Source organism: Ailuropoda melanoleuca, chromosome 5 (assembly GCF_002007445.2).
Source record: "Ailuropoda melanoleuca isolate Jingjing chromosome 5, ASM200744v2, whole genome shotgun sequence".
Lineage (NCBI taxonomy): Eukaryota > Metazoa > Chordata > Mammalia > Carnivora > Ursidae > Ailuropoda > Ailuropoda melanoleuca.
This window is the reverse complement of record NC_048222.1, coordinates 112404651-112417706: the sequence shown is the minus strand read 5'-3', so window position 1 is coordinate 112417706 and position 13056 is coordinate 112404651. Positions and strand designations below refer to the sequence as shown.

Sequence of the window (13056 nt, the reverse complement as noted above, 5' to 3'; positions counted from 1 at the left end):
ATGGTAGTGAACCATATGGAAAGTCCAACAGTGTGATCAGCTAAAGAAATCTGTCAAGACCTAGTAATGATTTCCTCCAGAGCACAGAATGTGTGGCGATTATTGTAGCTACTTGTCTGTTTCTTAGCAATAGTCTGACGTGCATCCATTTTTAAGTTTATTTTACATAAAGTACAATTATGAATGATACCTTGGTAGCTCTGGGGGGTTTTTTTGTTTGTTTTGTTTTTTTCATTTCTTAGAGAAATAAAATCCAATGATTTTACTCAGGAAACTATTACCATATACTTGTTCTAGAAAAAATAATAGATTTACTAGAGAGTTCTGTCCTATGTTTGAAAACTCTTGTTGAATTTTTAATGGCTATATGGCAGTATTTTTAAAAGACAAAGTATTAGATATGAAAGGTGAGTTGATTGAGTTTCTGACTTAACAAAATCTGACTTTAGATATTCAACACTGCATTCATAGTTAAGCTTTTCTTTTTCATCTATTTCTGGGAAATCCTCTCATATGAATGTTTTCTTGTCCTAATGAAGTCCTGTTACTTTTTATATATTTCACATTATCTTGAGTTTTAATATTATAATGTACTTTCTAATTGTATCCTTCACTGAACCAGCTTTGCTCCCTTGGTCTATTTTTTAAATGAGAGGTAAGATAAATAAAAATACTAAAAAATGGAAAATGTTAACTGAAAATATAAGCTCAAAGAACAAAAATATTTTGATTTAAATAAATTGCACCCTGTGAACTAAATCTTAGCTCAGCAAAGTAAACGTCAGAGGGCTTGACATTCATGCACAGCTTTTACAAATTATAGTTAAAGATGTGTTAAAAACTATGTTAAAAGAATTTGACAGGATATCAGGGAAAACCATGACTAATCTGATTTTTAAAGTGAATATAATCCTTATGAACAAACTCTCTTTTCAAGGCATTTTCCTCTGAAGCTACCAAAGGACCAGGAAGACCTGAGAGACAGTGGTAGACCAGCAGGCCTAAACTATACTGTGGCCTCTTTCCAGATCTTAAATACTCAGAACACCAATTTTAAAGAATTATCTATGACCTTGTATTGGATCTCTTTGGGTGTTACAGGGGCTTCAGCCAGGCATGGCAGATTTCTTTTTCTAAAAGCCAGAATGCTCTTCTTTCCTCTTGAGTAATAATGTTCTATCTCTGTATTATATGGGAGGCATAGTCCTCTACTCTGTTTTGGGGCCCCTCATGGGCTTTCTGGCTAGTCCCAGGGGCCCTATCATTGTGCCCATCGGTAGGACCTGCAGGCTGGGTGCAGAGCAGATCCTTAGCCCCTCGCCACTGTCCTGCAATTTCCACATGTCTTGAAAATTTTCATCTCTCTTGGAAAATGAAACTAAAGAGAAACAAAGGAGAAAAACCCTCGTTTTGACTCTGTTGCATTCAGCCTATCTTTTCATTCTTTGTGATCACTGTAAACTTTCCTGGGAGGGTGGCTTTCACTCTGGCTGCCTGCTTGTACAACAGGAGTTCTCTTCTTAAATGCCTTTGATGTGGTTCCATTCCATATTTTTATGTAAATGTTCCATGGAATGTCATCAATGCTCATAACCACCAAATCCAGCAGCTTCTCTTGAATCCTTTTTTCTTCATCACATTTGTTAATTCTTGTTTACCTTGTCCTGGCTGAAATCCTTCTCATTTAACTACAGCAATGTTTGATGACCCCCGATCTCTAACAATTTCTCCATTTTTTTGTGGGTTCTTTAAACCTCCTTTCCTTGTACTTATGGATAATCTCCTAACACATATGTTTTCTCATATCAGCTGATAGGCTTTATTCATTCAATCCCAATATCACAAAAGTAGGGGACATCCCTTAAAGTAAAAAAAAAAAATTATTTTCGGAAGAAAGGGAAATTTTTTTACTTCAAAAACATGCAGAATTCAACTATTCATAAATAATTTAAAAAAACACTAGGGTTAGTAAATTAATGGATAATACATCCAAAATGGATTAATAAGTGAAAGCCATGTTTTTAGAGGATTAACTTATCCGTTTAACGCTGACACAAATTATCCCTTAATTTCACTGTGAAAGAAACATAATAGAGTATATGGATTATGGGTATGATCCAGAATGGTAATTTTTTCCTCCTTTACAAATAGTTTAACCTTCATTCACACTGTTAATAAGGCTTTATAGTTTCTTCCTTGAATTGAGTGCAACTCCGATGATGCTTTGAGTTACAATGTTTATGCATGAAGTATAACCTTACATATGTCAGTATAATTACACAGATTAGGTTTGGACTTTTGTTATGGAAAACAACCTAAGTAGCATCACAAAATTCTGTGCCAAATCTATGACACTGTTGCCTCAAAAATATGTTGACATAATAGGAAATAAAGTATCAGGAAAAACTCAGTGTGTTAAGACAACTGTCCAATTAATGAAATACAATTGGTTTGATGCAAAAGTCTACTCTGTTTTCAAGGATGAAATATATTTACAAGCTGTAAACACACTTAGTTATATTTAATTAGCAGAATATTATATGAGGTCTAATGTTTTCAAGTTTTATAAATTTTTGTTCCTCATTATGAAGAGTTTAAATGACCTGAATGTAGGGATTTACTTTTGAATTTCATATTTCAGACAATAACTCATGACTTATACATATTTCAACAATGACTTACACATATTTCTTTTTAAGGTGACATTATTGTTTTATATATAGTATTGAAGTCCTTCACAGACTTTGTCAACAACCTACTTTTAAATATAATATATAATTTGAATAATGATGGCATATCATTGGTTCACAAACTCTAGTATGGATTAGAAATCATGTGGAAGGTTTATCAAAACACAGATTACAGAGCAAACTAAATAGATCTGCAGAGAGGCTTGAGAATTTGTATTGCTAACAGGTTCCCGGGTGATATTTATTCTGATGGTCCCGTGACCACACTTTGAAAGGACTGACAGAAATCGAGTTGTTTATAAGAATTCTGAGAATTACTTTCATCCAAATTTTAGGTCACTTGTAAAAAAATTATCTACCCACATCCAAGTTAAAATAAACCTTTTTTCATTAGTTACTAATGCAGAATAGTTTTGTTTATATCATTAAATTTTCAAGTAATTAAATTTAGAATTCACAAGTACGCTGGCTGCCAAAAAATCTTCCTGCACTTAATTTCATTTTGGCATAAAAATAATATTTTATGTGAAATAAAATAATCTAAAAACCACAGGCGAAAGAAAACTTGCAGGTGAAATTTTCTAACTATCCACACTTGAACTTGCATATGCCTTTGTACTATTTTGATGCAAGATTCACTGGCTTATGAAAAGTCCTAAACACTTGGCCACTGAAGGTATTTCAGATTAAGTATGAAAATACAGACCAGTGAACAAATTGCCAGTGATTAGAAGACAGGTAGACTTTTATTACAGCTTTTGGTTAAAAATATTAAAATATTTCCTACCTTATTAAAACCAAGTTTCTTATCACTGTAAATATCTCAATATTTCAACATATTTAACTACTTACTGATGAACTCCAAACACATTTTGATTCTCTGGTTTTGAAATGCTCAAATGTTATAGGCTTAATATTATGGGAAAAAGAACTCAACGATGACCAAAAAAAAATTTCCAAAGTGCAAAATACCTTTCTATAGGCTTGGATGTCTTAACAATTTCACATAAATACCACAACAACTATACTCAATAAGTCAGTTCCTTCATCCCCATACCACTTTTTATTACCTGTATAAACTTGTATTCTATCTGATTTTCTTCTTGTACATGTGCAATCTAATACAGATTCTAAATCAGAAAGTTAAATAGTTATTATTAAAGTCTTTTACATGGTTAAGAATTATATAAAATTTTTATTGGACTCAATTGAGATTTCTAATTATAAGCTCCTTACTTTTAGATTTTTGCTATTTTCCAATGGCACTGAAATTAATGTCCTAGCATGAGCAGCATGACATCAAGAGCGCAATCAAGGCAGTAAGGCAGGTGTCATCCATGCCACCTGGGCAATCAGTCTTCTTGGTTCAGATAATCTCAAATTCGCTCTCCCATTCTTACCCCATGCGTCTTTCTCCCATTGACCTCTATGTCTGACCTGTCCTGAGAATTTATAATCGCTTTCTGAAACTGGCATACTTACAATCAGGAGGCATCTTTTCCATAAATATTGTGTAATATTCTTTTAGAAGTTCAAAATTTTCCTGATTAATACTTTCCTGCAAAGAGACATCTCCAAACCTAAAAAAGGAACAAAGAAAACAGTTATGGGCTATAAAGAAGTTCCTGAAAGTAACACTTTTCACCTCTTCTTTTTAAGTAGATGGCAATAGTTTCCTAATGGAGTCTACATCACACAACGGTTATTTAAACACATTCCAGTCTCTACTGGCCCTGATTCCACCAATCCCTTTTCACACACCAAACGATTTTCACGCTCATCAAATGTGAACTCGGATGAAAACTCAAACCTGTAACACCAGCTCCTGTGCTTGTGCACGGTTGGTATGTAGTTAATGTTAGCTTCCCCACCTCTGCAGGGATGTAGTTCTACAGGGTGAAAAACCCTGCCTCTTCTTTTTCATGCCTCTAGTCTTCCTCTTCACCCATGACAGCTTGAGGAGGGGTCCAGGACATCAAGAGCAGACACTGGCTGCATACAGTCTTACATGTGCTGTCAACTGTCGTAGGCACATGTAGACCCTAACATCTCCAGAGAGGTTTACCTCTGTCAACACTTCTTCTTTTTTTTTTTAAGAGAGGGACGGAAAGGGTAGGATGAAAGAGAGAAAGAGACAGAGAGAGGGAGAGACAGGGGAGGGGCAGGGGGGAGAGGGAGAGAGAGAATCTCAAGCAGGCTCCACGCCCAGCACAGAGCCCGATGAGGGGTTCGATCTCAAGCCCCCGAGGTCATGACCTGAGCTGAAATCAAGAGGTGGACACTTGCTGGGCGTGATGGCACGCACCTGTAAGCCCCAGCTACTCAGGAGCTGAGGCAGGGGATCGCTTGAGCCCAGGAGTTCTGGGCTGTAGTGCACCATGCCGATCAGGTGTCTGCACTAAGTTCAGCATCAATATGGTGACCTCCCAGGAGCAGGGGACCACCAGGTTGCCTAAGGTGGGGTGAACCGGCCCAGGTTGGAAATGGACCAGGTCAAGAGGTGGACGCTTAACCAACCAACAGAGCCAGCCAGGCGCCCCCCAACATTTCCCTTCTGTCCACACCATGAAGGCTGACCGCCTCTGTACTGGTGCTCTTCTGTCTCTTCAACCCAACACTCTCTACCTGTGTATCACTGACCTTGGGTGTTCACTGACCTTGGGTGTATCACTGACCTTGGGTGTTCACTGCCCTTGGGTGTTCACTGCCCTTGGGTTTTCTTTAAGCATTGCCCAGATTTAAACTTACGGTCAAGGTGTCCCTCTATCAAACGATCATATGTAAATGGCTTCCAAATATATTTCCATCCAAATCTGTATTTCTAGATATGAGTTGAAAATTTCAGTGTGAATTATCCCACCCCACTTCAAATGTAACATAAGCCCAAACTGAAACCGCCCCTCCTTTGGTTTAAAATTAAACATGTCCCCAATATTCTGCCATTAACTCTAGTTAAAATCTAGGCACTCTTGGATTTCCTCTTTTCGCCACCCCATCCACTATTCATTGATTTTTTTCACAGGTCTGGCAGACTCTCCTTTTTTAACACTGTTATTATATATTAGACGTTTAATTATATCCACTCTAGACTGGATATAGAGCCTCCCAAATATCCCAGCACTGTGCCTTCAGGCTCCTTCCCTTCCAGTCTACCCTCTACACCATGGTCAGGTCATTCATTCATTCAACAAACATTTATTTAACATCAACTATGTGCCAGGAGCTGCACATTCAATAAACGCAATGTTGGAGAAGTGAATCCAGTACCTGTTCTTCATATCAGTTTACTAAACTTCTCTGCTTCTTCTCTCCCTATAATGATGAAGTCTAAACTCCTTAGTTTCACATCTAACTTCCCCACGAAGGTTTCCAAAACCCTTATGGGAGTGTAGTTACCCTCTTCTCCCTCACCAGTGGCATATCAATGCCTTTGGGACTTTCCACATGTCATTCTCCCTCTAATTAGAATGCCTTATCTTCCTTGTCTGCTTGATCAATTCATCCTTTAGGCTTTATGAGAGGCTCACCTACTCCATGAAACCTCCCTGATGAGTTCCCCTCCCATCTGTGAATCACTTTCTTTCCTCCATTATTCCTACCCCCTCTTCCACATCTTTGCTTATTGCATGAGTCAAACTATAATGTATTAGTTGTTGATCTGGCTTCCTTATGGGATGGTAAGTTTTTTTTAGGACAGGGATCATGTCCATTCGTCTTGTTACACTGCATGCTCCCTGTGTCCCACAGCTTGGCAGAGTAGTGCCTGGTGCAAGGTCAGTGTTCAATATCTATATAGAGTCAAACTTGGAGAACAGGAATATAGACGCAGAAAAATCTACAGGAGAGTTTCTCTAAACCTGAAATATGCTTTTCTAAATTTTTCAGACATTATAATCAAATGGTAGTTTAAAAAGATCATCCTTGCTGGAGTGATGTTATTGTTAGGAACTAAATGTTTGTGTCCTCCCCCAAAAATCACATTTTGAAGCCCCATCCCCCAGTAGCTGTGTTTGGAGATGGAGCCTCTAAGGAAGTAATTAAAGGTCATGAGATGGGGGCCCTAATCCAATAGGATTAGTGTGTCCTTGTAAAAAGAGGCACCAGAGAGCTCACTTTCTCTGTGTACACAAAAAAGACGTCAAGTGAGCACAAGGAGAGAAAGTCAAAGCGAACTTTCACCAGTAATGAAATTGGCTAGAACCTTGACCTTGGAATTCTCAGCCTCTGGTACTATGAAATAAATATTTCTGTTGTTTAAGCCACCCAGTCTGAGGTATTTTGTTATGGTAACCCAGAGTAATTAGTACTTACTTAGTTAAGAATGGATACACATAGCATACATTTGGGCAATGGGTAAGTATGTAGTAAAATATTACACCTGGGTTACATAGCACCTAATTATAGATGTTGCCTGGTAAAGCTCAAAATTCAGAATTGGAGAAATAAGGTTCAGAGAACAGAGAGGAAGTGATTTACTCAGATCAGTAGTTGGTTGGTACCAGAGTGCCAGCCTTCCTGATTCTCTTTGAGTTCTTCTGTACTTTGCCATTTTGTCTCTTTTTCAAGTCTTAAGTGCCTCTATAGCTTCCAGATATGAAAAAAAAAGTGTGTGCGTGTGGGTGTGTGTGCACATAGACACACATATATAAAATAAGCAAGAGAGGTAAAAGAGAAGGAAGAGAAGGGACCTTTTTAAATATTTACTTATATATTCATTCATTCATTTATTTTTTCTTGAGAGAGGGGTAGAGCGGGGGGAGGGGCAGAGGGAGAGAAAATCTTAAGCAGGCTCTAATCTCAGCATGGAGCCTGATGCAGAGCTCAGAGTCATAACCCTGAGATCAAGACTTGAGCTGAAATCAAGAGTCAGAGACTTAACTGACTGAGACACCCAGGTGCCCCCATGGGAAGGGACATTTTTTTTTTTTAAGATTTTATGTATTTATTTGACAGAGAGAGAGATGGCCAGAGAGAGAGGGAACACAAGCAGGGGGAGTGGGGGAGGAAGAAGCAGGCTCACAGCGGAGCAGGGAGCCCGATGCAGGGCTTGATGCGAGGCTTGATGCGGGGCTCGATCCCAGGACTCTGGGATCACTCCCTGAGCCAAAGGCAGACGCTTAAGGACTGAGCCACCCAGGTGCCCCAGGAAGGGACTTTTTAAAATAAAGTGACTAACAGCTGAAATAGTCACAATGACATAAGTGATGCAAATTAACCTAATATGGAGGGCTTGAAAATACAATGTTAACTGCAATGCTAACTTTTCCTTGAAAAGCCTGTAAATGGGGACACTCACATCTCTCTCAAGACCACACTAACAGGGTTTAACTTACTGATCCAAAGCCAAAACACTCCATAATCAAGTGCATCAAAGAAGAAACAATGAATTGAAAGTGCTGTGTTGCCTTCCCCCCAAAATTGTGTAATTTACATTCATAAATATCATTTACCTCAACCATCAGACTTGCTGTGAGGCACATATATTCAGACGCCTGGACTATAATCTCACTTTAGGTATTGAAGTGCAACAGGGCTCAATTATCAAAGTAAACTTCTTGTACAACAGTGAATAAAATTATATTCTGATTTATGCATACTATAAGAAAGGAGATTAATGGCTTCTACACAACTTGAAATTAAACATGAAATACAAAGCTGCCACCTAACGTTGTAACTGACAGGTGAGAATTATGAAAACCTATGCCGTCCAGGAAATGCCTTTTGGATAAGAGGGAGAAAAGGAAAAATCATTGGAAGAGAATAGATAAAAACAGGCACCTTGACCATCACTGAAATTCAGGAGGACCAGAAATGTAGTGGCATTTTTAATCTAGTAAAAGACACTGGTACAGGTTTAACACCTACTTATCAAGTCATGGCAAAGAATATGTTAGGCGCCTTTAAACTGATACCTGCAAGGGAAAGAGACATTTGGAGAGTGAATTATGGACAAGAAAGCTTTTTAAATATGGAAGACTATCAAACTTTCCAAAAGTACTGCCCATCGTGGAATTTCTCCATCGGGGAACCTCTCCACGGCAGGATGGCAACTTCTTTCTCCAGAATCTTTTAAAAATGTATTCTATGAACTTTAAGTCTTATCCACATTTTCAATAATCTCTACGTGTGAACCATGTAAGATACAAAAAGGTGCTTTTGACGGTAACTCACGGGACTGTGTACAATCATCTGTTGTTTGACTGAGCAAGTTATTTATGAACATATGTGCTAACCTCCCCCCGATAACAACTATTTTAATAAACAAAAGGGAAAACTAGACAGTGTTTTAGGTCCAGAAAAGTTTGATCCAATTGGCTGAGTTTACAATGTTGAAATACGTATGAATGCAAACCATTCTAAAATTGGATACACACGTGCGGTATTTGGAACCGTGAAGAAAGCTAATCCATGTACATAATGCGGCCTTCGCATCAATATTTACCTCATTCCTTTGCCGCATTTAAATTTGACGTGGGCCAGGAATCCTGAAATATGAATATTTCTCTTTGCCATCTCGAATGACTTGGTATGATCAAAAGGAAAATGTACCTGTGAGTGTCTCCGAGTCTCGTGTGCAGGAGCACGGGGAACTGCTCGGCATACCCATAACAACCGAAAAGAACAACGGAAGTACCAATCTTCTACCTGAAGCTCACCTCTCAGCAAGAGTTTGTTGTTCGTTGATTCCAACATTAAAAAGTACTGGATACACATGGAGCAATTGTCCCTCTTTAATCTGCAAAGGCAGTGCCTCGAACATCCGTGCAGGCAGCTTCACCTCCACCACGTAATGTTCACTGAGGACAGCGGAGGACAAAGAGAAGAGGCATTGCTTATTTCACTCATTGTTGCCTTAGAGTCATTGGAAAGAAACAAACAGTTGGAATATAGAGCTGATTCAAGTTTTTGGTTGCTATCTGCTTATTTTCTGTTATTAATTCATTCGGTAATCATTTTGTTCACTTCACTATCAAATTACTTGGAGTAAAGAACTATTTACATTTTTGTAATTTTTCTCCACTACTCTGAGCCCCTTTAGGAAAGGAAGAATGTTTAGTTCATTTGTATACCAGGGCCACGTGCATAAGAGACTCGATATTTATTTTCTTGACTTAATTATTTTTAAAACCCAGCCAGTCTCAAGAATAAGAAAAGTAATTTATGATGGATTTTTCAATATAGGGAAACTAATAAACCAAATCATTTAAGATATTTTTGCTCATGGCCTGATTGTTACTGTTATTGATGAACCTCCCAGTTTGTGATGGCTTGATGGAATGGTTTCATTACTTAAGATGTAACTTTTGGGGGTTTCTGATCATTTTTGCAACATTAGCATATCACAGGAAAGGCTTTTTTCATTGGAAATTTCCATTAAAAATTACCCCTAATGTTCAGTGTTGAAATTTTAAAGTAGGATTCACAGAACATGGTCAACAAGAATAGCTGCTTGTATATTTTTAAACTTGACATCTTCTGATGCAGTGTGAAGTGAGTATTGAAATGCAGAGAGTTTGCTCGGAATATATGAAAATCCATGTGTTTCTGGAGCTATAGATAGTGCTGGGATTGTAATGCATGGATTGGGAAAAGAAGGACTGGACAATTAGTGAGTCTCTTTGTGAAAATATTTTTAGTTCTCTGGTATAACAATGCTGACATATACTACTCTGGATGATGGACTCAGATGTGTTTCTTACCTGAGCTTTGAACCAGAGAACCAGGAAATACCGTGAATCCAGCAAGCAGGGATGTTAGCACCGCCCTCAGATGAATGGACACATCATTTTTCTTTTTAAAATTGCTTTCAGTGCCCTTTACAAAAGCCTGGCTAACAGAGGGCTGATGTTTATTTATTTCAAGTCTTTCAAGAATATGAGGAGAATTAATGAGTCCGTCCATGTGTAAAGGTTGCTCTGAAGGTGAAACATTATATAATGTTTTACAATAACTTTTTGTCAGCTTTATTAAAATATAGCCAACATAAATTCATGCATTTTAAGTGTATAATTCAGAGTTTTAGCAAATTTATAGAGTTGTGCTATCCTGACTATAACCCAGTTTCAGAACACTTTTATCACCTTTTTTTTAAAGATTTTATTTATTTATTTGACAGAGAGAGAGAGAGAGCACGCACAAGCAGGGGGAGCAGCAGAGAGAGAGGGAGAAGCAGGCTCCCCGCTGAGCAGGGAGCCTGATGTGGGGCTCAATCCCAGGACCCTGGGATCATGACCTGACCCGAAGGCAGACGCTTAACCAACTGAGTCACCCAGGTGCCCCAACACTTCCATCACCTTAAAAACAATCCCTCATGCCTGTTCGCATTCACACCCCAACCCACTCTCAGCCCTGGGAAACCACTGATCTATTTTCTGTCTCTGCAGATTTTACTTTTTCACATATTTCATATAAATGAAATGATGTCATATGTAGTCTTTTATGCCTAGTATTTTCCATTTAGCATGATGACTTTGAAGTCATTATGCTGTAGCATCTATCATTAGTTTGTTCCTTTCCCCCCCTATTTATAGCGCCTGTTGTATAGATACACCACATTTTCCCTATGTACTCGCAAGCTGATGGCTACTTGGGATACTTCACAATTTGGACTATTAAGAATAATGCCATCGACATTCATGCATTAGTTTATCTGTGGACATATGGTTTCATTTTCTCTGAGGTATATACCTAAGGGTCATATAGGTTTAGGGTTAACTTTTTAAGAAACTGCCAAACTGTTTTCAAAGTGGCAGCATCACTCTACATACCCACCAGCAACGTATGAGGGTTCTAGGTTTTCCACATCCTCGCTAACACTTGTTATTGTCTGACTTTTGGATTATGATGATTTCCACTGTGAGCAAAGTGGTATCTAAGTGTGGTTTTACTTTGCATTCTCCTGTGACTAATGATGTTGACCATGTTTTCATGTGCACGTAAGCCACTCATCTATCTTATCTGGCAAAATACCTATTCAATTCCAATGCCCATTTTTAAAATAGGTTTTTTGTCTCATAATGATTGAGTTGTAAGATTTCTTTATATATTCTGGGTGCAAGTCTTATATCAGACATATGATTTGCAGGTATTTTCCCAATCTGTGGCTTCTCTTTTCATTTACTTAATGATATTTTTGCTCCTTAAAAGTTTATCATTTTGATTACATTCTATCAAATTGGGTACTTCATGAATCTAGAATTTCAGGTCCTATCTAAGAACTCCTTCTCTAACCCAACTTAACAAATATTTTCTCCTAGAAGTTTCACAGTTTTAGCTCTTACATTTAGACCAAGGATCCATTGTGAGTTAGTTTTTGTGTAAGGTATAAATTGAGGTTCTAAAGGATTTTGCCTGCCTATGGATAACCCATTGTCACAGCAACAGTTTTTGAAAAGACTCTCCATTCTCCATTGAATTACTTTGGCACCTTTGTCAAAAATCAATTGACCCTAAAGGTAATAGTTTATATGTGGGTAATAGTGTATATATGGGCTCCAAAGTCTGTTGCGTGTTATGTGTATACTTACCCCTGTACGGCACGGTCTTCATTATTGTGGGTTTATATTAAACGTTGTATGTGTATACTTACCCCTGTACGGCACGGTCTTCATTACTGTGGGTTTATATTAAGCGTTGTATGTGTATACTTACCCCTGTACGGCACGGTCTTCATTACTGTGGGTTTATATTAAACGTTGTATGTGTATACTTACCCCTGTACGGCATGGTCTTCATTACTGTGGGTTTATATTAAGCGTTGAAATCAGAAAGTAGAAGTCTTCTTTTGTCTTTTGTAAAATTGTTTTTGGAACTCTGGGTCTTTCGCATTTCCATACAAATTTTAGGTTTAGCTTGCCAATTTGTGCACAAAAGACGACCGGGACTTAGCCAGCAATTGCACTGAATCTGTAGATTGGTTTGTGGAGAACTGCCATCTGAACGATACTGAGCATCCCAATCTGGGAACATGGACCGTCTTTCTGTTTATTGGATCTTATTACTTTCTCTAAGCACGATTTTGTGTGTTCTGTGTACAATTCTTAGAGTACTTTGTTAAATGTGGTCTGATGTAATTGTTCTTTTTGATGCTACTGTGAACGAAATTGCTATCTAAATCACAACTGTTTCCAACAACTTTTCAGGAGTGTGGTTTTTTCTGCTTCCCTACCCCATCAAGTCAGCCCCTCTGGTAGCGAAACTGCTGGACTCTTCGGCCTGTGTTAGCCCAGTAAAACTGTGCTGACCGAGCTGGGTGTTATGGGAGCAACTCCGGGCAAGACTGCCACAGACACCATGTGTCTTAACCAATGTCCACTACTTTTTCATTAATAAGAACTTGCAAGTTTGTGGGCACATTTGACTTATT

The 13056-nt window shown here is 38.2% G+C and overlaps 1 protein-coding gene across 9 annotated transcripts in view; it reads right to left on the bottom strand.

The window, feature by feature from the left end:
- INPP4B (inositol polyphosphate-4-phosphatase type II B) overlaps positions 1 to 13056 on the bottom strand; it is a 753420-nt gene that overhangs the window by 66099 nt on the left and 674265 nt on the right. For all 9 annotated transcript variants that reach the window (XM_034661577.1, XM_034661575.1, XM_034661579.1 and 6 more), the window contains 2 exons: positions 9347 to 9487; positions 4173 to 4270 (listed from right to left, as the gene is read on the bottom strand). In XM_034661577.1, the coding sequence (XP_034517468.1) occupies positions 4173 to 4270; positions 9347 to 9487 (239 nt within the window). The remainder of the gene's footprint in view (positions 1 to 4172; positions 4271 to 9346; positions 9488 to 13056) is intronic.